At 36.6% G+C, this 26,429-nt stretch overlaps 1 protein-coding gene across 1 annotated transcript in view; it reads right to left on the bottom strand.

Annotated features, from left to right (window-relative positions):
- Window positions 1–26,429, bottom strand: part of LOC111063758 (dmX-like protein 2) — a 478,861-nt gene that overhangs the window by 362,004 nt on the left and 90,428 nt on the right. The window contains exons 20-23 of the mRNA XM_039435348.1: window positions 25,661–25,891; window positions 16,809–17,045; window positions 11,010–11,171; window positions 6,775–7,074 (exon numbers count right to left, since the gene is read on the bottom strand). Of these exons, the coding sequence (XP_039291282.1) occupies window positions 6,775–7,074; window positions 11,010–11,171; window positions 16,809–17,045; window positions 25,661–25,891 (930 nt within the window). The remainder of the gene's footprint in view (window positions 1–6,774; window positions 7,075–11,009; window positions 11,172–16,808; window positions 17,046–25,660; window positions 25,892–26,429) is intronic.

Raw genomic sequence — 26,429 nt, 5'->3', positions numbered from 1 at the left:
CTTACTAGCCTACGGCTCGGGCGTAAACGTTTCTTTCGGTGCAGCAAAGTGTCACTTTGCGCACTAGTTGCACAAATAACTATTTGCACCATTGAACAAATTTCCGTCCGCACACTTCACCATACAACGTGAGTCCGGATAAGAGGACAAGAGTCTAGAGAAGTGAACGAAACAGGCCAAGCTTTGTTACAAGTCACGGGGAGGGATGACGTAGCCGAAAAGATAAGAACTCTTCCCCAAAGTGATGGAGGTGAGGGGTGAGCACCTTCAATTGAGTGAGGTATATAACAGATATAAAGGTGCGTACAGATATACGCGCCGCGAACATGAGAAATTCACTTTTAATCAGCTGATGCCAAGCTTTTTACTTTCCTTGCCCTACTACCATAGGTAAGGAAAGTATTGCTTTCCAAAAAAATTAAGGTACCCCAATTTCATGTTTTCTATACGTTTCAAGGTCCCCTGAGTCCAAAAACATGATTTTTGGTATTGGTCTGTGTGTGTGTGTGTGTGTGTGTGTGTGTGTGTGTGTGTGTGTGTGTGTGTGTGTGTGTGTGTTGTGTGTGTGTGTGTGTGTGTGTGTGTGTGTGTGTGTGTGTGTGTGTGTGTGTGTGTGTGTATGTCTGTGAACACGATAACTCCATTCCTAATTAACCGATCGACTTGAAATTTCAAACTTAAGGTCCCTATACCATGAGGGCCCGACAATAAGAAATTCAATAAAATTCAATTCAAGATGGCGGATAATTACTAAAAAACCATGTTTTTCACGTTTTTCTCGAAAATGGCTCTAACGATTTTCTTCAAATTTATATCATGGATAGCTATTTATAAGCCCTATCAACTGGCATAAGTCTCATTTCTGGGAAAATTTCAGGAGCTCCGTAATATTCTTGAGAAAAATGGCGGAAAATGACTAAAATACCATGTTTTTCACGATTTTCTCAAAAACGGCTCCAACGATTTTTTTCAAATCCATACCCTGTATAGTTATTTATTAGCTCTATCAACTGACATGAGTCTTTTTCCTGGGGTACTAATGGGGGGTCCACCCAATCCTTGAGAAATGGACTTTGTAACCTCCTTCTCGTGCATGAGATAGGTAGGTACACGGTTTTTACTTTTTCTTCTTCCATATACCGTGGGTACGGTAGGTAGAGCAGTTTATAAAAAGAACACAGTCATAGTCAAGATATTTCATCTGTAGAACAGCTGTTTTGACGAATTTCAAAAAAATCATCGAATTTCACAATTTACATAAAGGAAAAAGTACTCTGAAAACAATTGTATATACACATATACAGTAGCCTGATCGTAGTTGCAAATATCAATCGTCAATCGTCAATCGTCAACCGTCAATCGTCATTATGTTATTCCCCTAGATTATCCTCGTTTGATAAATGCGGCTTATAGTTCAATGAGCAAGGAAAGTTGTGTGAGTGTACCACACCAGATTTTTATATCTGTATCTTACTCAAAGACCTTAAAGATGCATAGATGACTCACATGCAGCGCTAGTGTCGTACTTGGTATTGAAATCGGCCATTGAGGGGGCAACCTATAAGATTATTACATACCAATGCCTTTGTAATCTATAATATAACAACGCTAGTCCACCCCTACACGGTGCACCTTGGATAATGAATAGAATAGAATAGAATAGAATAGACTTTATTTGCCATAAAAACAAATACAGACATACTTTTGGAAACACAATATTGATTGTAAATAAAACAATAATACAATAAAAGTTTAAAACTAAATCATAATAATTATGGCAAATTTACTGAGCACAAAGAAAATAAATTTTCCGTCCGCGCACAGGAGTATCATATCAACAACAATATAATGAATATTAGAATATTGACAAAAATAAAAAGAATATAGAAGCAAATAATATATGAAACGAGAGCATAACTAATTATACTAGGCTAAGATGAAACATTTTGTAAATATACTGTATAGGCTACAAAAAAGTATGAAATGAGATGGAGCTACGCAATTAAAAATTGAAAAATTTGAGGATATTCAAAATGATTAGACCTATTGAATTTCTACAACAGTAGAACATTAGCAGGGAACCTCACTGAATACATACTAAAAGGCATGATAACTCAATATGACTTACATGCTAATTTTAAAACATTTTATCAAGGGTTTTCCACATAAATGAATAATCTTATCTCTGAATATGATACCAGCTTTCAATGACATCGATATTGAGAGCAAAAATTACCTTTTTTATTTTTCTGTTGAAAACAGGAAGAGGATAATTAGCATAAACTATATCCTGTGGCACATGATTGAAAAACCTGCCTTGCAAAAAACAAAAAGATTTTTGAAAGAAAGTGCTATTGGGTCTAGGGATTGGGAACCTATCAGTGAACCTTGTTCTCATTATTCCAGTTTCATGTCCCAAAGTTGCCCCTTGATTTCCACTAGACCAATAGAATTCAGACAGGACCTTGAAGACGTACAGGTGCCTCGGAGGCATGATTTTCATAACCTGGCATGACGATAGAAAATCAACATTCTCTTGATTAGCAATTGCTCTAACTAGAGACTTATGCAGAGACATTACTGGCCTTAAGAGAGTTATATAAGTACTTCCCCAACAGACCAGCCCATAAGAAAGGCGAGATTGAGCAAGAGCAAATGGACATAATGCTAAATGGACTAGCACTTGCTGGCGGTCAGACAAACTTTAGTTCTCCTGACCAAACACAACACAACACTACGCATGAATGCCCGCCCTCACTAGAGAGTACAAGAATATACAGGAAAATCGAAGCCTGCCAATACATGAGGATATACAAGATGCCAATCAGAGCCGTCTGCAATCTCGTAAGCCACCGGTTAGGACGGCAATTACAGCCTTATTGAAATTGAAATTGAAATTTATTTATTTCCAAAAGTACAAAACAACAAGCAGTATGCAGTAAAACATGATACAATATGATATAATACAAAAATAATGTTTTCAACATTTTAAACTAAAAATCAATACACTTCGGAAACAATATAGTACCCGCAAAGAAAAAACTGAGCGCGGATACGAGTTGCTTTTTTATCGTACAGCAGTGTGATTTTAGACGTATGATTTTGGATGTGGAGATGAAACTGCAGAAAAAACAGATGAAAGTCAAGTGAAACAAAACAAGAAAAAAAGACTAACGGAGATTTCAAAAACTCTATACACGCGATTTGACAATAGACAAACACACACAAGTGGGCTCACCAAGTGGGCTCATAAGCCTTTATCCAATCGTGAAATTCACCAGCCTTATGTTTATCACAGCTAATTTTAATAATATTATCAGGAACTGTTTGTAAGATTTTATTTACTCTAAAATTTAATTGACGCCTACAAATTTCCAGGTCAATTCTGTCCTGTTCAACTGTCTGATTTCTGAGATTATATGGAGTTTCACGAATAGTAATTTCAATATTTTTCCTTTTTACATGTTGAATTAAACTCTTAATGTACAATTTTTTTAATTGCAAAACATCAAATGTTATGAACAATTCAGCACTCGGGAAACGTCTTTGTTTTCCAAGAGCCGCTCTTATTATATACTTCTGCACAAAAAATAACCCATTTATGTAACAGTTTGCCGCACCACCCCAAGCCAGTAATCCATACTGCAAGATGGACTGAACATATGCAGTATATAGCAATTTTGCAATACTCTTATTGTTTATTAAACTGATTCTATGGAATCTGTAAATCAAGTATTTCAACTTAGATTCAGGTTTCCGTTTAACTGAGGCCTGGCAACAAGCGTGGTCAGCAAAGCAGAACATTGACATCCCATTTGTAGCCAAAAGGCCACCAGGCTTCGATTTGCCTCGTAAAACATGGTCGGCATTGAATAGGGTACGAGCTCGTCATGGTAGATGTGCATAAGTGGGGGAAGGCTGACTCCCCCACTTGTGAGTGTGGAGCAGTCCAGACTGTGAGACACATAGTGGAGGAGTGTCCCAGATCAGCATACACGGGTGCGCATGAAGATTTCCTGGTGGCTAAACCAGCATCAATAGCCTACTTAAATACCCTGGAAGCATGCCTCTAATTTCCAGGTCAAAAGTGACTGAAATATTTTCATTCGTTTTATATATGAATTTTCTATTGTTTTCTTTTTTTCGAATTTTGTGATCATAAATGTGTTGTGTATACTGCCATACGCTTAATAAATATAATATAACAAATATATAGATATAATATCTCGTGCTAAAATACCCCAATGGCGGTCTTCAATTTCAAGTAAGAGCTATCATTGGGAAGGCATAAGCATTGTGGGTCTATATTGTGGGTAACTTGGCCTGACTACCTCGATTTTTATCAGTACTTTTGTTCTTTGAATTATATTCAGGATAGATTTTTTTTGTATTTTTTAGTTCTTATTATCTTTTATTGTATTTCTTTTCTCAACTTTAATATATTTTATCTATTGTCATTATTATTTATTAAGTTAAGTTTTGCTTGTTTTGAACTGTCCTTTAGTTCTGTTCAGTGATGCTCCTGCAATGCGAACGTGACCTTGTCAGCAAGGTCTTTGCATGCAGTATTTTATTTCGTGCATTAATTATGGTGTAATAAAATTTAAAATTAATTAATGCACGAAATAAAATACTGCATGCAAAGACCTTGCTGACAAGGTCACGTTCGCATTGCAGGAGCATCACTGAACAGAACTAAAGGACAGTTCAAAACAAGCAATTTAGTAAAACAGTGTAGCTGTGCTAGATTACATTTCATCATCCTATAATGAGAATTAATACAATTAGTATTATCAGCAAATTTCATATTTATTTGGTTAAAAAGTTGTCTTAAGTATTGTTTTATTATTCTTATTTGCTATCTTTTTTTAGTTTTGTGCGCTGTACTGTTGTTGTAAATTGGTTGCGAAATAAAGAATCTTATCTTATCTTATCTTATCTTATATCTCTTTAAGGTCTTTGATCTTACCGTTTCTGTAAAAATACAGATATAATCAGCTGATTAAAAGTGAAAATTTTGCTCATGTTCGCGGCGCGTATATCTGTACGCACCTTAACAAGTCTCCACGGAACAAAATAAAACATGGAGCCAGAGGGGAAATTTAGAGAACACCTTTCCAAGAGAGGATACAATAAATTATTAAAAATATAATTTTACAAAGACATTCACATTTATAATATCACAGAATTGGAAGAAAAATCTTTATTATATTAAAGCCGCATGAAACAAATGATAGCTGGCTGGCACCTTATCTTATCGATAGTAATAGTTGCTCACTATCTATCAATTCGAACTATGCCTCAGTCATAGTGAGGTCCACGTTATAATGGCAGTGAAGAAAGATAGGTAGGAGAAAAACGTTGCCAAGTCTCTCCATTTTGCCACTGACTGTACACAGCTGTTACTCAATTCATCCCATTAAATTTGATCTAATAATAATTATAATTTCCTTGATTGAATAATCAATTTAATGTCAAACTAATCAAGAAAATATATTTTTTTTATAATTTGATTCGTGAATTTGCATTCATAACTGAGATCAGATTTTTATTTTTATACAAACCTGAAATGGCGGCTAATTTAAAAAGCTGTGATACAACAATCTGAATAATTTCAAAACAACAGAAATTGAGGTATTTGGTAGGTATTCTATTCCAATTTCCTTTAAAAATAATAGAAAAATAGAAATCCTATTTAAAATAAGTAATTTCAATGGAAATAATTCAGAAATAACCTTTCAATATTATTTATACAGGTACGAGGAGGTCTAACCTATACGGGTAGGCTAACTGAAGCATGGATGAAGTTTAGGATGGTTGGTTGGTTAGTTATCAACTTTTAAAATGTCATTTCAGGTATTTTAATTAGTGTTTCTCATACGGTAATGTCTATAAATTATTCAATTGTTTCAAAAATGCATTTTAAATCAATTATACGACTTGTGTACACAAATATTTTGATAGAATGAAGAAAAAAATTGGCGCCTGAGAATTGTTTGTTTACTTTTGTACAGTCACTGTCAAAAGTAAAAATAAAATATGCTGGCAAACTCAAGTATTTTGATAGAATGAAGAAAAAAATGGCGCCTGAGAATTGTTTGTTTACATTTGTACAGTCACTGTCAAAAGTAAAAATAAAATATGGAGGCAAACTGACAACATTGCGAAGCGAGAGAGAGATAGCGTCATCTGTTTTGTTGTATGATAGAAAAGGACAGCAACAGAATTGACAATCGTACACTGCCATTATAACGTGGACCTCACTGAAGAATGAGTGATTCATATTATTATACAGAGATCAAATAGGTGTTTGAAATATAAAGTTATCCCTCTATCAATGTTGCTTATGGAAAGATACATTAAAGCTCCTTGTGTATCTTTTCGGATGCAACGCGTTGCTTCTGAGAAGATACAAAAGAGCATAGACAGTAGATAATAGACTACCAACCTTAGTGGTAGATATGCTGACATGCACTCCCGCTGAGCTACTCTGTCTATGTGCCTGTGACATGGAAAGATACATTAAAGCTCCTTGTGTATCTTTTCGGATGCAACGCGTTGCTTCTGAGAAGATACAAAAGAGCATAGACAGTAGATAATAGACTACCAACCTTAGTGGTAGATATGCTGACATGCACTCCCGCTGAGCTACTCTGTCTATGTGCCTGTGACATGGAAAGATACATTAAAGCTCCTTGTGTATCTTTTCGGATGCAACGCGTTGCTTCTGAGAAGATACAAAAGAGCATAGACAGTAGATAATAGACTACCAACCTTAGTGGTAGATATGCTGACATGCACTCCAGCCGAGGTACTCTGTCTATGTGCCTGCGACATGGCCGCCTCCTCCTCCGGCGCCGCCCCGCCAATAAACGTGTCGTCATTCTCCTCCTGCACCAACTGCGAGTCGGGCACATACATCATCGACCCTGACAACATTGTTGCCGAGTCCCCCGCCGTGCTAGCGCTGGCGATCACTAAACGCCACGTGTGGATGGTTGTGCCCGAGGTTGTGCGTTCTACTACCACCAGATAGAACGGCTCCTCGAATTCGGCTGTGTGGTGGAGGTCAACCTGGAAACAGAAACATGAAAACGTTTGTAGAGAAATTTATTTAATTACTAGCCGTCAGGCTCACTTCGCTCGCCGTATCCGTCTAGCCAGGGGGCTCCGCTCCCTGGACCCCCGACTGGATCGTCCAAGAATAAGATCAGCAGGCTCGCTTCGCTCGCCTGCATTTTTCATTTGAGCATTCTTATCGTATGATAGGACGATCCAGTCAGGGGTCCAGACTAAACGTCTGGCTAAACGGATATGGCGAGCGAAGCGAGGAATAGCTCTGATTGAAGTAGCAGTGCCCAATCAATTTTTCCGCCATAAATGCATTTCAATCTTCAACTTGGTGCCAACCTAACAAAGTCAACTCAACTTAATGCCGACCTGACAAAATTATTAATTTAGTTACCAGTTAACAACTGTTTCGAAGAGGTACTCTCTCTAGATTATACTTCTATATTAACATATGGTATGGACATTTTTCAATTATAATTAAGAGAATAAGAAGAATATACATGCTTTTACATCAATTTTTCCGCGATAAATGCATTTCATCTTCAACTTGGTGCCAACCTAACAAAGTCAACTCAACTTGATGACAACCTGACAAAATTATTAATTTAGTTACCAGTTAACAACTGTTTCGAAGAGGTACTCTCTCTAGATTATAGTTCTATATTAACATATGGTATGGACATTTTTCAATTATAATTAAGAGAATAAGAAGAATATACATGCTAAAAGACGGACTTTAAACCCTTAAAAACCACCCTTAGAGTTAAAATATTGCCAAAAGATTTCTTAGTGCGCCTCTAAAGGGCCAACTGAACATACCTACTACATTTGAACGTTTTTGGTACGGTAGATTTTTAGTTCTGCGAGTGAGTGAGTCAGTGTGTCAGTGTGTCAGTCAGTCAGTCAGTGAGTGAGTGCCATTTCGCTTTTATATATATATATATATTATATATATATATATATATATATATATATATATATATATATATATATATATAAATTAGGAATCTTAATGCCTTTTCATATAGAACTTGATAGTTAGGCTTCATTTTCCAACTTTCAAATGAAGAGCCAGCCGGAATGGTGATTTCTTGTGGAGTGGAGTCGAGGGGGGGGGGATAGGTTGTCGTGACCGTAGACGACTACTTGTACCCTCGTAAAAATATGCCCTTGCCGTCAAGTTGTCACCCCGACTACTCGACACCTACTGGACCGGAGGTGTCAACTAGTCCCGATCGTAAACGACAACTTGACACCTCGCACCCTCGCGTCAGAGTGTCTCCCCGACTAGTTGTCACCTCCTCAGTAAGGAGACAAGTAGACGGGTATGACTCACGTCTACTTATTCCCTACAAACCAGTTTTAAAAGGGTTCAAGTAGTTAGGGTGGCACCTAGTCGCGTACCCATAAACATAAAGAGAAATGAAAAACCGTCGACTTGAATCTTAGACCTCACTTCGCTCGGTCAATTACTAGTGTCGACTCTAGTATCGATATTATCTAGTAGTTTAGAAGCTGTGCCCTCAAATTTATATTTCGAGTTTGGGGTAAAGGTATGAATTACTCACTCTGGTGGTCACTCTGGTTGCCTATTTATATTATCTATTATTTACTATAGTGAGGTCTACGTTATAAAGGAAGTGTTTGATCAGCAATGGTATTGCTATCCTTGTCTATCATTCAGCAATGCGGATAGCACTATCTCTTCCTTGCTTTGCTCTGTTGCCAAATCGCCTTTTGCCTTCAAACAATGTAGAATTATGTAAATTCATTATGAAATTATTGAAAAATATAATTTTTTGCTTAATCTATATAATAAGAGAGAGTAGGGTTGTGTTTGTTCGTGTGTTCGTTTGTTCGCATCAAAATATGTCAACTTGTGGATTGCATACCGGAAAAACGGGAATGATTTAGATCTCCAAATTTTGCACATAGATTCTAAAAATATCAATCTCGTGCACCTGGAAGCCTAAATTTTAATTTTCCTTCTAGATTTTTCAGAATTGATGTTTGAATTTCATTAATGGTACATTCGATTTCATTAAAAAATCACCAAATCATATGGTCGAAATTAAAAAAGAACATCTGCTTCTATATTGCTTTCTACCTTTAAAACATAGTTTTGAAACTTCGTTTTCCTGATGCAATGTTTAGGCCTACACGTGGCATGGATTATTAATTTTTCAGCTAGAACAATTTTTGAGACAAATGCTAAATAAACGTCTACAGTTTCATCAATGCTGTATCGGCAATATGAAAACGCATGCAGTTAATATGTCTTTCAATGAAGGTGTTATTTACATAAAGAAATTATATTCTTCCATTTTTATTTAATTAAAATTTCAAAATTATTCGAGCCCTGATAGAATGACTGACTCGCTGTACATAGGTCTATTTTGAATTCTTCTAGATTTCATTACGTCAAGTTTTAAGAAAGACCCTTGCGAAGCACGGGTTACCTGCTAGTAAAATATAATTGATTATTTTAAACGAGAATGAACAGTTAATATTACATCAATAAACCTGTATCAGCTACCGTCTATAGAAGGCATTGACAAGACAGAGGTTTGCTAAAGCTGGGGTTTCGTTTGTGCGTTAGTGCTGTCGTCGACCACAACAGGGCGAGGATATCAGATTGGGTGGATTTAAATTTGTCTAAATAACCTAGAAGATTATGTTCAATTATGCTTTAATGAGGGAGGTTGAGTTTATAATTTTTTAAACTTTTAAATGGCAATATATTTATCCTATACCATTAAACGAGCAATTTCTGTTTAGATGTTTATATGTTTCACCGGATCTCGAAAACGGCTCTAACGATTCTCACGAAATTCAGAACATAGTAGGTTTATAATATAAAGATTCGATTGCACTAGGTCTCATCCCTGGAAAAACTCGCTGAAGGACATTAAAAGGATAATTCATCCTTGGAAGAACAGATTTCGTCGTCTGTCGATAACAGAAGATGTGTGTGCCTGTGTGGGAGATCAGCTGTGTAATCATTCAAACAGCTTACCGTATCTCGCGAGAAATATTATCTAGAAATTTTATTAGACTCTATAAAAATAATCTGATTTGTTGACATGACATGGTTTATCACTCTAAATTAGAGTATATAATAATATTCAAAGTTGATCATTATTTTACAGTTTTAAGTGATTAGTGAGTGTTATTTTGTTATTCAATTTGGTTAGTACACAATCTAAATTAGAACGCTTCTGTTTTTAAATATTTTGACTGAAAATTGGACCTGGATTCAAGTTTATGAAACATAACCTACTTTTTGGACCATTTGTAAATCGAAATTCGGGGAATAAACAGTTTTGGGCTGTGCCTGTTTGTCCTCCCCAATCATATTTTGAAAAATTGTGCTCTGTTTATCAATAAATAAATAACGTGCGAAGCTCGGTGCCCAGATATTACTATTAAAACTGTTTTGATTCTTGAATAATTACCACAAATAATGAAAAGTTATTTGATCAGCTGCTTTAGCACACTTGAAATTTAGACCATATGAATGTCAACAATGCTTGTCGTCGTCGACTGCGTAAATTTACACGCAAACGAAAACGCAGCTATAACGTTATTTACGTCTATAGAAGGCATTGACAAGACAGTGGTTCGGCAACGTTGTTCCCCTATCTTTCTCCACTGCCATTATAATATGGACCTCACTATATATATATTTTTTTTTTCTCCATTGATTATTATTTTTGTATTTTAATAATATTTATTCACCTTGTTTGTAATATTGTATATATTTTTTTCTGAATTTGATTTGTTTAATCTAGTAATTATTTAGTGTTGTATTGGAGGGTTGAGTGTAAGAGAGGGCCGGCTGCGCCCTAACTCCGCCCTCCTAGGTAAAAATAAAGGCAGCTATTCTATTCTATTCTATTATTATTATTTTGCAATTATTAGAATGAATAATGAATTACCATAGCACCCATCTGACGATCCATCAACCCATCAGCTGCAGACGACGCTCCTCCAAACAGCTGTTCATCAGCTGATCTCACTCCAGTAATCAGCTGTTCTTGAAACACGTGCAAGAACTGTGTATTCTGCCAGTCATGTTTGGCATCTGCTATTGCGTCCAGCTGTAAATAAAACAAAAAAATTTTAATATTACTGTAGCCATAGAAAAATACCTATCAATATGTATCAGTCAAAAAATATTACCACAAAGAAGAAATAGCTTAAGAGGATATGCCATGGTAAAGGACCGTTATGTTGCAAATTTCTTCTCCGATTATTGTCGACTACTGTCTATTATTAGTGTGTTGTTGGGAGTGTAAGAGTGTAAGAAGGGCACAGTATGAGAGACTACCAGCGTCACATAGCTTCACCAAAAACAACTACTAGGACTATCGGCTTCAGTTAACACTCACATTTGCAACATAGACACCCTATACACTGTCTATTATTAGTGTGGGGGGTTGGTAGCACTGAGCTTCCCTGTGAAAAGCTTGTTTAGTTTGCTCCAAAATTTTAGTAAATTTAAAGTGTTTAATTGAATTGTCTAGAGTGAAGTGTGTTCTTGGTGGTTCTTTGAGTTATAATGTATCCTACCTGATTCGAATATCCAGTCACATCGATTCGGTAAGTCTTGTGTGTGGAAAAAGACACTCGCATAGCACATAACCTATTGTGACGAGCTTAGGAATCCATTTTTGCGGCCGGTTTTCGCCTGTTGATGTTAACAGCAAACAAACAATTCTGCCTACTGACTTCTCTTCAATAGAGGGGGTGTGAGGAGCTGGCTAGTACAGACAGATATCGTTATCATCCCCGTCGATACAGTCAACAGCTCAACACTTCAGATAATCAGCTGTTAGCAGAGGCGCGCGTCTCCCGTTGCTATGACTACGATCTGAGTCATTTGTGGACATCGCAGGCGTACTACTTGAAGTCAGCTGTTCAACCTTGAATTTCCTAATCGGCGGATAAGCGGATAAGCCCTACGAAAACAGTCTGCGCAATATCTACAACGGCCTGTTTACCGTAGTTGTTTTCATAATATTATTTGAACTCTAGAAACATGGAAAATAAAAGCGACCAATCTCTGGTGGAGCAGCTGAAATTATTCATATCAAACGAACTTAATTCTATTAAGACAGAAATGAGTACTAATAATACGGCGGTCAAAACTTCAGTGGAGACTTGTAAGAAAGAGCTTATGAATGCAATAACTAAACTAAAAACAGATATCAGCACTTGTAATGTAAAAATAGATAAGTTGGCCAAGGAGAACGACACAGTCAAAAGAAATATATCAAGAATAAATATGCAAGTTATCAATAATACACAACTACTCCAGTATAATGGAATAAAAATCATGAATATTCCTAGGGTGGAAAGCGAGAGTTTGTTCAACATTATTAAAATCATTTCAGATAGTATTGATTTCCCCCTCAATAAAGACACAATAAATCGATGCTACCGTATGCCACCACGGAATCCAAAGGCTATTTCTCCCATTATACTAAAATTTAACAACGAATCGGATAAGAGAGGATTTCTATCGTCTTTCAGCGCGGAAACAATTAATTACTTGTCTAAGAGCTCTATAATTTGTTTTTCTGAAACTTTTCTTGTCAACAATGATTTTCCTAGACCGGCATGGTTTGAGTATTATAATGTGTTCACTTCCAATGCGACCAGATTTAATATCAGAGGTAGACCCAGTGGCGGATTTATGACTTTAGTGAGAAAGAATTTGAGTGATACAACTTTGCTGGATGATAACAGCTATTGGCTGATACTGAAAATAAAAATTTTCAACTTCTTTCTGATTGTGGGGAATGTCTATTGGAGACCTGGTGCAAGCACTGATTCCTGTCTTGACTTACTTTCGAATTTCTTGAGAGAGGTAAAAATTAATGAGGAGGTCTCTGAAATAATATTGGGGGGAGACTGGAATGCAAGAATTGGTTTACTCAATCAATATGTGCAAGAATTGTCGGAAGAGACAGAGTTGTCCAGTGAGAGGCGAGCACAGGATCTGGTATGTGATTCTCGAGGTCGCAAGTTGGTTGAATTGATGGAAGACAATGGAATGCTGGTAGTGAATGGTAGATCAGTTAATGACAAGCATGGCAAATTCACAAACATCACATATAATGGAAGTAGCACAGTTGATATGGCCTGGATTACGTTCGAGCTGATTGATTATATTAGTGACTTTGAAATCGCGCCCTGTTTTGAAAGTTGTAGTCATATGCCTGTCTCAGTAACTATCAAAACATCCTTCGAATATTCGGAGCCAGCGGTACCAGCAATCCAAACAGAAAGATTAATATCACGATACAACTTGACAAGAGAAAATACAAATTATTTCAAAAGACTTATGACAGAAAATCGAAGAATCTATTTTTATTCGGAAAATGCTAGTGAACTCTATGATAATTTTTCAATTGCTGTCAGAGAAAATGCAGTACAATCAGAAGTACTGATTATCAAAAGAGTAGTCAGTTCAACGGAAAGTAAGAGAGTTTGTCAAGATAAGCCATGGTATAATCTAGAGTGTGCAAATGCAAAGAGGAAAATACGCAAGGAGTGGAGGAAATTTGGTAGGCAACCTTCTGAAATCAATCTTTCAAATCTACTGCATTCTAAGAAAGCGTTCAGGGAGATAACAAGAAGAGCAAAAAGATTGTTCCATGAAAACTTGTTGAATGAAATATATCAGGCAAAGGATAGTAAATCATTTTGGAACGCTGTTAAGAGAAACACTCAGAGATGGCCGAAGAAGAATTCAAATTGTTCAGTAAGCCTTGAGGCTTGGATCCAGTACTATAGAAATTTCTATGCAGGACCTCGAACAGAATTGGTTTTAACCTGTGTATACTCGGATGAATACATGGATGAAGAGATAAGCTTAATAGAGCTACAAACAGTTATCCAGAAGAGCAAGATGAGAAAATCGCCTGGAATTGATGGATTGGGCTATGAATTGTTCAAGATCTTGCCGGCCTCATGGGAACACTACTTGTTGAACTTGTTCAATAATGTATTCAACTCAGGAATAGCACCTGAGAGCTGGGGACAAATACTTATGTTCCATCTATTCAAGAAGGGAGACCCTAGCTTACCGGAAAACTTCCGAGGAATCGCGTCAATCAATGCCATAACAAAGCTGTACACAAGTATTTTAGCTGAGAGGATAATGCAATGGGCAGAATTAGAGGGCAAACTCCCAGAAGAGCAGAGTGGTTTCAGGAAAGCCAGAGGATGCATAGACAACATATTTGTGCTCAGTTCAGCTTTAAACATAGCTACTCGGCTCCAAAAAAGGACAGTTTTCACCATGTTCGTGGATTACAAACGAGCTTTTGATAGTTTGGATTATTCGATATTATGGCCTAAGCTCTGTAGTCTTGGCATATCCACAAAAATGATCAAGACTATCAAGTCTCTATATGATATTGCAGTTGTACAATTGAACACTGGATCGGAATCGAAAATCAATGTCACTAAAGGCGTCTTGCAGGGTGATTCAATGAGTCCTCTACTCTTTTCATTGTTCATAAGCGACATTGTATCCTTTTTTGAAAATCGTGGATGTAAAGGAGTTAATTTGAACGGAGATAGAGATCTTGTGGCGCTGCTATATGCAGATGATCTTGTAGTTCTAGATATGACATGGAGGGGTATCAGGAGAGCATCAGATATTTTGAGGGAATACTGTACGTTGAATAATCTGGAGGTGAATGTTCTAAAAACAAAAGTGATACCAGTAAGAAGAGGTGGTAGAGGTAACAGACGACAGATCACTTTTCAGGATCAGCGAATTGAAACGGCAAGTAGATATTGCTACCTGGGAACGGTTTTTTCTTCATCTGGACTCTTCTCTGCAAATATGGACGAGGCTAGTAAGAAGGCGCGGATGGCAGCAAATAAACTAAAAGAGATATGTATCGCTACAAGAGTAAGCCAATTGGAGACTATTGTACGACTTCACCAGTCTATTGTGGCATCTACCCTTTTGTACGCAGCTGAAGTTTGGGCGCCATCTTACTGTGACAGGATTGAATCAGCCGATAAGCATTTCTTCAAATCACTCTACTTTTGGAGAAAGAATACCCCAATGCACTATATACGCGTTGAGTTAGGATTGAACCACAGTGAGTGTATAGTCCTGAAGAAAATGCTGATGTGGTATCTGAAAGTAAAGAGAATGGAGACCGGGAGGCTGCCAAGAATATGCCTTGAGAGACTCCAAGAGTTGGATTTGATGCCCGCAAACAAAGTGAAATATAATTGGATATCTCAACTAAACCAAAAACTTCGTAGTGCTGGACTTGAGAATGAGCTACATAGAATGGAAACCAGGACAGATGTAATCCGAATATTGGAGGAATATAAGAAAAACAAAGTCCTTATAGACATCAACCGGGTAGTGAACTCACGCTACAATAGGCTTTTCCAGGATATAAGCAGTCTAGGCACAGGAGAGCTGTACTTGAGCTTTAGAAGAAATATTTGGAAAATGCGTCTCATCAGTCAACTGAGATTAGCCCAACCAAACCACTCTACAATCTACTATAAGGGATGCACAGCGACGTTCTCAAGTGAGGAGATATGCACGATGTGTAATCAACTAGCTGACAATAATCTCTTTCACGCTCTTTTCGGGTGCCCTACGTTTGAACATCGCAGAAGGACGTTGTTGGCTGAATATCTCCAGGAGGGTCAGGGCAATGAGGAAAACTACAGAAATCTATTGTGTATTGACTCGGCTACCAAATTGGATAGAATTTTCTCGTACTTCTCTAGTTATATGAAATATAGACAATTTGTGAAGGATTTAGAGTGATTTAAATTCTCAAGAGACAAACATTTAAACTGAAAAAACAACTACTAGGACTATCGGCTTCAGTTGATACTTACATTTGCAACATAATGGTCCAACACCATGGCATATCACCATAAATGACACAGTATCACAACACAATATGATACAGTATCATCTCAACTTGATACACAACACCATAATTTGATACAAAACTTGCAAACTTTGAATGAATTCTACAAACATATGGGATAGTCCTATCCCATGATATGTTCCAAATTTCTATTAATATGCTAAGCTATTACAGAGTAAACATCAGCAGAATTGAAATCACCAAAATTTAGGGTAGATTTAGGCCCGCCGCAAAGTAGACCGACGCTAATCCACGAAAAGCAACCGACGCCGTGGGATGTTTTGTAAACCATTGCTAGGCTTCTCCAGACATCTGTGTAATGATAATAATACATGCAATGAATAATCCACTTGTCAGCTGATTGATTATGAATAATTCTATAGCAATGGTTTACAAAACATCCCACGGCGTCGGTTGCTTTCCGTGGATTAGCGTGGGTCTACTTTGCGGCGGGCATAGAGAGTTCAGAGAACTTTTAGTTGATTTTTTTAGGTAATTTTTGGTAAATTGAATATCGTTCTCAAAAATCGATATTTTCAGAAAATTTCTGTTTTACTAGATCAACAATACCATGAAGAATCTATCCTTAAAATCTCATGGTTTTATCTCTCACCAAACTTGAAATGTTCTTTCCCAAAAATTTAAACTTTAGGCCCTCATATCTCAAAAAGTAATGATCGGAAAAAATGTTTTCCTGAGAAAACTTTTCCATTTTGATAGCTTGATGATATACAAATCGAAAAACTTTGAAAAATATCACAAGTAGAAAGTTTATTTTTAGCCTTTGCACAGCCTTAATATAAAACTGACCTGTATGACACACCCAGGCCGCGCAGTCGACTGCTGTGATACGATACGGATGCGATCGTGCAACGCGTTGCCTCCTTGCAAAGCAGCGTTGCCAGCACCCGTTGCATGGTGAGCATCCTCTGAGCTGAGGTCACTGCTGAGACTGTTCAGCGAACCGCTCCTAGCCAATCGGCTGCGTCGTTCTGAAGAGGCTACCTCGGCCAATAGGGTGCGAGCATCTATCACGGCTTGGTAAACCTGTAAAATATGCCAAATATCCACATTAATTCAACTCAAATTCATCATGGAATCAACATCATAAAACTGATTTAGGTCGGCCGTCCACTGGAACCGATTTCGTCCGAACTGGCATCGGCCGAAAACTACCGAACAAAGAAAGCTATAGATGCTCGTTTCAGATTGAGGAGCCTGTCCTGATCGGGCAGATCCCGTTTTTGAACGGCTAGTATTATAGTCCAATCTGCCCCTAATGGGGCAGATCCCGTTTTTGAACGGCTAGTATTATAGTCCAATCTGCCCCTAATGGGGCAGATCCCGTTTATGAACGGGAAGTATTGTAGCATAGTGAACCTCCGTTGATAGGCAAAGCTATGGGACGCGTACTGTACTATGTTACATATCTTTGCTACAGATCTTCACAATTGTCGACAACATGAAGCCTTATGAATCTTGTAAAAACTCTTTCAGAAGACTTAAAATTCTAATTTGCTCATTGAACTGTGAGCCTCATTCTTAAACGACAATAATTTAGAGAAATAACATATTGACGATTGGCGGCAACATAATTATTTGAAACTACGATCAGACTACTGTATATGTGTGTTTTCAGAGTACTTTTTCCTTTGTGTAAATTGTGAAATCCGATGATTTTTTAAAAGTCGTCAAAACAGCTGTTCTACGACTATGTGTTATTTGTATAGACTGCTCTACCTACCTACCTCATGAACGAGAAGGAGGTTACAAAGTCCATTTCTCAAGGATGGGGTGAACCCCCCATTAGTTTCCCAGAAAGGAGACTCATGCCAGTTGATGGAGCTGATAAATAACTATACAGAGTATGAATTTGAAATAAATCAGTCGAGTAATTTTTGAGAAAATCGTGAAAAACATGGTTTTTCATTAATTATTCGCCATTTTTCTCGAGAATATTACGCAGCTCCTGCAATTTTCCTGGAAATGAGACTCATGTCAGTTGATAGGGCTTATAAATAGCTATCCATGGTATAAATTTGAAGAAAATCGTTAGAGCCGTTTTCGAGAAAACCGTGAAAAACCTGGTTTTTTAGTAATTATCCGCCATTTTTCTCGAGAATATTACGCAGCTCCTGCAATTTCCCAGAAATGAGACTCATATCAGTTGATAGGGCTTATAAATAGCTATCCATGGTATAAATTTGAAGAAAATCGTTAGAGCCGTTTTCGAGAAAACCGTGAAAAACATGGTTTTCAGTGATTAGCCGCCATTTTTCAAAAGAATATTACGGAGCTCCTGAAATTTTCCCAGAAATGAGACTCATGTCAGTTGATAGGGCTTATAAATAGCTATACATGGTATGAATTTGAAGAAAATCGTTAGAGCCGTTTTCGAGAAAAACGTGAAAAACATAGTTTTTTAGTAATTATCTGCCATTTTTTCCGCCATCTTGAATTGGATTTTATTGAATTTCTTATTGTCGGATCCTCATGGTATAAGGACCTTAAGTTCCAAATTTCAAGTCAATCGGTTAATTATGAATGGAGTTATCGTGTTCACAGACATACACACATACACACACACACACACACACACACACACACACACACACACACACACACACACACACACACACAGACCAACACCCAAAAATCATGTTTTTGGACTCAGGGGACCTTGAAACGTATAGAAAACTTGAAATTAAGGTACCTTAATTTTTTTTGGAAAGCAATACTTTCCTTACCTATGGTAGTAGGCCAAGGAAAGTTACAAGAAGATATTGATAGAGTCACATCCGTCATAGTTACAACACTAGAAACCAGATAGTTCATCTTCAGTACCCGCAACAAAAAACACAAGGTTAGAGGAAGGGCCACATTATAGCGGATTAAGAGCTTATAACTCTCTTCCTACTGAAACTAGTAGTTCTGTGACCAGTAGACCTCGCGCTCAGTGAGTTACATTGACCTGTTGTTATGTTTTCTCAAAAATTAATAAATAATTTATCAATTAAAAATGTCTGGAAAAAATCCTAAATAAACATAGAACTTTCTGTCCTATATCGTACCGTGACGTGTCGTCCCGGAATGTGAGTGTGAGCGAGCGCTGCTATCAGGTCTGGCTGCAACTGTCTACAACGTTGATGGAAAGATACAATTTTCAAGATGTTCGATGTTTTTTAACGGGTAGTATCATAGTCAACTGTCTACTAACGTTAATGGAAAGATACATTTTCAAGATGTTCGATGTTTTTGAACGGGTAGTATTATAGTCCACTAGACAGCTGATTTATGATGAATAATTCTATAGTCTGTTTTTTACGGTGATATTGGCGTATGAAGGAGGCTCCTTTTTCCTTTTATATTATCCTTGAAATGCAAAATTTCCAAAAACCTTGTATATACGTCGACGCGAAATTTAAAAAGGAACATACCTGTCAAATTCCATGAAAATCTATTACCGCGTTTCGCCGTAAATGCGCAACATAAAAACATATAAACATTTAAACATTAAGAGAAATACAGAATCGCTGGGTTGCCCTTGGATGTTTTACTTGATTTTATTTCTGAGTTCATATTATTTATTAATCGTTCATTATCCATAGGTCTCTATATATCTGTATTTGAAAGTTTATTAATATTAAATTATGATGACACAACACAGTAATGTATCTACGACATTTTTTTCTACTAAATTCCGGTAAGCTGCATCATCAGATTTCTACATTCTCTTCTCTTCGCAAATTAATAACTTGGAAATTTTTCATAAATATAAAAGGTGATAAAAAGTGAAATATAAAAGGAGTAGCGCTATTTCCTAAATTTATGAACTCTAAATTTAAAACTATATCAATCTTTTGTAATTCTGTACTTTGTAATACTATCTTAGTTTCTTCTCTATTTTCATATTTGTTTCGAGTAATATATATTATTTTCCTACAGTTACCTTGAAAAGTGACGATTCCTGCACTGATTACAGAACGCAAAGAATCACTTTTCCGCTCTAGTGCGGGAAAAAATTTTTCTGCACTCCACATTTGCAACATGTCAACACAAAATAGTTGGTGGGTTATATGGAGGATTAGTGCACGAAAACAAAAATTAAGTTGGTAAAAATGACTGTGGTTAGATTTAAATAAGAATCATTTCAATGGCTACCCTACATTATGATAAAATCCCAATCTAGAAATCCAAAACAAGAATAATGTTCATCTAAATCATAATTAAATAATCATCGTTTACAAATTCTCATCATTTAATAATAAATAATAGTTCTTTTCTATTGATAATTATTATATCAACTCCAAGAAATGAGAAAAGTAGCAAATATACATTATAAATTCGAATTTTGAGGTTAAATGATTACCGTTCGATATTCATATAAATAAAAATAATAAAAAACATAACAATACTACAATAAATATTCTCTGTTGTCTATGTTATTTTTATAAATATTTTTCAGTTTACTTTGAGCATTTTTCTCGTTAATTTGAGCAAAAGTCTAAATTTCTGAATCGTGTTTTAGTAATATTTTTAGCTGGATGAAACAACTTAGATACGATTCTTTCCGCTAGGTCGCGCGCTTGTCGGTTCAGCCATCTTGTTGTGTTCAGCTATCTTGCATCTCGGTTCAGCCAACAAGCTGCTGGCGTATATTTTGAATGTGAAGTTTTTGTTCCATCTGTATTTTTTCTGATTCTTGAATGAATAAAAATGAGAACTTTGGCTGAGAATTTTCAACTTCAATTGGATTATTAATTTTTAAATGAATTAAAGTTGCTATTAATAACAGCATCACACACACAAACATTTGATGGATTTCAGCCATCATTTTACCCATAATCATTCAATCAACCACTTCTCATATTCAATGGTAACTGTAGGAAAAATTAAATGTGAAATACGTGCGCAAAGTTCCTCTGCTGCACTCAAGAAGCCATTCCGCCCTAGCCTACGGCTCGGGCGTAAACGTTTCTTTCGGTGCAGCAAACTGTTACTTTGCGCACTAGTTGCACAAATAACTATTTCTTGACTCTCTCAAATTGGATTTTCTTAACCTTACTTCTTTCATGATGTTGAGCTGCTGGCATGATCCGCCGACTCTGGGGTTCTTTGCATTCTTCCTCTTGTTTGCAATTAGTTTATTATTAAATTGGTTGTAACATTATCTCTCAAGTTGATACACAACACCATAATTTGATACAAAACTCCCAAACTTTGAATGAATTCTACAAACCATGGCATATCTTCTCATGCTGTCTTTTCTCTATGGCATCACCATAAATGATACAGTATCACCACAATATGATACAGTATCATCTAAACTTGATACACAACACCATACTTTAATACAAAACTCCCAAACTTTGAATGAATTCTAGAAACCATGGCTCATCTTCTCATGCTGTCTTTTCTCTATGGCATCACCATAAATGATACAGTATCACCACAATATAATACAGTATCATCTAAACTTGATACACAACCCATAATTTGATACAAAACTCCCAAACTTTGAATGAATTCTACAACCATGGCATATCTTCTCATGCTGTCTTTTCTCTATGGCATCACCATAAATGATACAGTATCACCACAATATGATACAGTATCATCTAAACTTGATACACAACACATAATTTGATACAAAACTCCCAAACTTTGAATGAATTCTACAAACCATGGCATATCTTCTCATGCTATCTTTTCTCTATGGCATCACATTGGATATTTAAATGCAGAAACCTAACCTATAACCTTAAATGATACAGTATCACCACAATATGATACAGTATCATCTCAACTTGATACACAACACCATAATTTAATACAAAACTCCCAAACTTTGAATGAATTCTACAAACCATGGCATATCTTCTCATGCTATCTTTTCTCTATGGCATCACATTGGATATTTAAATGCAGAAACCTAACCTATAACCTTAAATGATACAGTATCACCACAATATGATACAGTATCATCTAAACTTGATACACAACACCATAATTTGATACAAAACTCCCAAACTTTGAATGAATTCTACAAACCATGGCATATCTTCTCATGCTGTCTTTTCTCTATGGCATCACCATAAATGATACAGTATCACCACAATATGATACAGTATCATCTAAACTTGATACACAACACCATAATTTGATACAAAACTCCCAAACTTTGAATGAATTCTACAAACCATGGCTCATCTTCTCATGCTGTCTTTTCTCTATGGCATCACCATAAATGATACAGTATCACCACAATATGATACAGTATCATCTCAACTTGATACACAACACCATAATTTGATACAAAACTCCCAAACTTTGAATGAATTCTACAAACCATGGTCTCATGCTGTCTTTTCTCTATGGCATCACCATAAATGATACAGTATCACCACAATATGATACAGTATCATCTAAACTTGATACACAACACCATAATTTGATACAAAACTCCCAAACTTTGAATGAATTCTACAAACCATGGCTCATCTTCTCATGCTGTCTTTTCTCTACGGCATCACCATAAATGATACAGTATCACCACAATATGATACAGTATCATCTCAACTTGATACACAACACCATAATTTGATACAAAACTCCCAAACTTTGAATGAATTCTACAAACCATGGCATATCTTCTCATGCTATCTTTTCTCTATGGCATCACATTGGATATTTAAATGCAGAAACCTAACCTATAACCTTAAATGATACAGTATCACCACAATATGATACAGTATCATCTCAACTTGATACACAACACCATAATTTAATACAAAACTCCCAAACTTTGAATGAATTCTACAAACCATGGCATATCTTCTCATGCTGTCTTTTCTCTATGGCATCACATTGGATATTAAATGCAGAAACCTAACCTATAACCTTTGAAATAAAAAATACAACAGATCCTTTAAAATTGAACAGATAATTTTAATTAACATAACCATAATCTGAAGGTTATGTCATAGAGAAACAATAGCATGAGTAGATATCCCATGGTATAGGGCGTTTATGTCGCAACTTTTACTGTTATCTCAAGCCGATTACTGTCGATTTTTACTGTTTTGACCGGGTAAGAGTGTATGAACGGCACAATATGAGAGACTACCAGCGTTACACAGCTTCACAGGAAAGAACTACGTGAACTATCAGCTTGATATAACAGTAAAAGTTGCGACATAAACACCCTATACCATCGGATATCTACTCATGCCATTGTTTCTCTATGGTGCTACTTTGTAATAGTTATTTGTGCAACTAGTGCGCAAAGTGACAGTTTGCTGCACCGAAAGAAACGTTTACGCCCGAGCCGTAGGCGAGTAAGGAATGGTTTGTTGAGTGCAGCAGAGGAACTTTGCGCACGTATTTCACATTAAGTTTTTCCTACAGTTACCATTGAATATGAAAAGTGGGTAATTATGGGTAAAATTGCCTGAAATCCATCAAATGTTTTTCTGTGTAATTTTATTATTGATAAAAACCTTAATCCTAAAATCCTAAAGTCCTCGTTGTCCTTGGTTATAATATATAATGAATAATAATTAGCGCGTTGTGCTTGGTTGCACCTCTGCTCACTATAGCAGCCACAGCAGTCACTGTTACCAACTTCATTTTGATTTTGCTGCACTGTTGCTCCATATAACCTACTAAGTATTTTGCGTTGCCATGTTGCAAATCTGGAGTGCAGAAAAATTTTTCCCGCACTAGAGCGGAAAAGTGATTCTTTGCGTTCTGTAATCAGTGCAGCAATGGCCACTTTTCAACGTAACTGTAGGAAAAAATTATAAATGAATAATTTAATTGGGATTTTGGTTTGATAATAATTTAATATTGTATGAGCTAATTCGATACCTACCCTAAGACTCTCGCCGTCAGAAGCCACAAAACAAGCACTGGGTGAATTGGAGAGTTGACCCAGAGTGGTGGAGGGAAGAAGGGTCGGTATCCAGGCCACATTGGAGAAGGCAGACAGGTGGGGGGAATTGATACGAGCCAATTCGCTGACTCCGCCGGATTTCGACAGGGGACCCACTGCGTCCACACGCCATAGGATCAGCTCGCTGCAGAACCCGGTCGGGTCCACAGACTGTCAAACACAAATTAACAATCAGTTGGAAAATTGAAAAAATCTCATCATTGAAATTATTTAAACTAGTAGTTCTGTGAACAGTAGACCTCACGCAGTATTCTCATCCACAAGTAGCTGATTGAAACTATAGACCTTATGAATGAATGAATGAATTTATTTATTGCTTCATACAGTGTACGATTACAAAGTTCCTGAAAATGTTCCACATAAATAAACAGAGACAGTTTTTCACACAACAAAACCAATAATAGAGTTCCATATTATTATTTCTACTCATAATAAAAATGTCCAAGTTATCATTGCTGGCATGTCTACAAACCATGGCATATCTTCTCATGCTATCTTTTCTCTATGGCATCACATTGGATATTTAAATGCAGAAACCTAACCTATAACCTTAAATGATACAGTATCACCACAATATGATACAGTATCATCTCAACTTGATACACAACACCATAATTTAATACAAAACTCCCAAACTTTGAATGAATTCTACAAACCATGGCATATCTTCTCATGCTGTCTTTTCTCTATGGCATCACATTGGATATTTAAATGCAGAAACCTAACCTATAACCTTTGAAATAAAAAATACAACAGATCCTTTAAAATTGAACAGATAATTTTAATTAAACATAACCATAATCTGAAGGTTATGTCATAGAGAAACAATAGCATGAGTAGATATCCCATGGTATAGGGCGTTTATGTCGCAACTTTTACTGTTATCTCAAGCCGATTACTGTCGATTTTTACTGTTTTGACCGGGTAAGAGTGTATGAACGGCACAATATGAGAGACTACCAGCGTTACACAGCTTCACAGGAAAGAACTACGTGAACTATCAGCTTGATATAACAGTAAAAGTTGCGACATAAACACCCTATACCATCGGATATCTACTCATGCCATTGTTTCTCTATGGTGCTACTTTGTAATAGTTATTTGTGCAACTAGTGCGCAAAGTGACAGTTTGCTGCACCGAAAGAAACGTTTACGCCCGAGCCGTAGGCGAGTAAGGAATGGTTTGTTGAGTGCAGCAGAGGAACTTTGCGCACGTATTTCACATTAAGTTTTTCCTACAGTTACCATTGAATATGAAAAGTGGGTAATTATGGGTAAAATTGCCTGAAATCCATCAAATGTTTTTCTGTGTAATTTTATTATTGATAAAAACCTTAATCCTAAAATCCTAAAGTCCTCGTTGTCCTTGGTTATAATATATAATGAATAATAATTAGCGCGTTGTGCTTGGTTGCACCTCTGCTCACTATAGCAGCCACAGCAGTCACTGTTACCAACTTCATTTTGATTTTGCTGCACTGTTGCTCCATATAACCTACTAAGTATTTTGCGTTGCCATGTTGCAAATCTGGAGTGCAGAAAAATTTTTCCCGCACTAGAGCGGAAAAGTGATTCTTTGCGTTCTGTAATCAGTGCAGCAATGGCCACTTTTCAACGTAACTGTAGGAAAAAATTATAAATGAATAAATTTAATTGGGATTTTGGTTTGATAATAATTTAATATTGTATGAGCTAATTCGATACCTACCCTAAGACTCTCGCCGTCAGAAGCCACAAAACAAGCACTGGGTGAATTGGAGAGTTGACCCAGAGTGGTGGAGGGAAGAAGGGTCGGTATCCAGGCCACATTGGAGAAGGCAGACAGGTGGGGGGAATTGATACGAGCCAATTCGCTGACTCCGCCGGATTTCGACAGGGGACCCACTGCGTCCACACGCCATAGGATCAGCTCGCTGCAGAACCCGGTCGGGTCCACAGACTGTCAAACACAAATTAACAATCAGTTGGAAAATTGAAAAAATCTCATCATTGAAATTATTTAAACTAGTAGTTCTGTGAACAGTAGACCTCACGCAGTATTCTCATCCACAAGTAGCTGATTGAAACTATAGACCTTATGAATGAATGAATGAATTTATTTATTGCTTCATACAGTGTACGATTACAAAGTTCCTGAAAATGTTCCACATAAATAAACAGAGACAGTTTTTCACACAACAAAACCAATAATAGAGTTCCATATTATTATTTCTACTCATAATAAAAATGTCCAAGTTATCATTGCTGGCATGTCAACAATCCATGATGATACTATTCTGAGAGCACAGTATTCTCATCCACAAGTACCTGATTGAAACTATAGACCTTATGGAAATACAGCAATAGACTGGCTTCTCCACACATCTGTGTAATCACTTGTCAGCTGATTTATGATGAATAATTCTATAGTCTGATTTTTACTCTGATATTGGCGTATGAAGGAGGCTCCTTTTTCCTTTTATACTAGTAGTTCTGTG

Source organism: Nilaparvata lugens, chromosome 9, assembly GCF_014356525.2.
Source record: "Nilaparvata lugens isolate BPH chromosome 9, ASM1435652v1, whole genome shotgun sequence".
NCBI lineage: Eukaryota > Metazoa > Arthropoda > Insecta > Hemiptera > Delphacidae > Nilaparvata > Nilaparvata lugens.
Note: the sequence above shows the minus strand (reverse complement) of the source record. Positions and strands in the feature narration are given on the sequence as shown.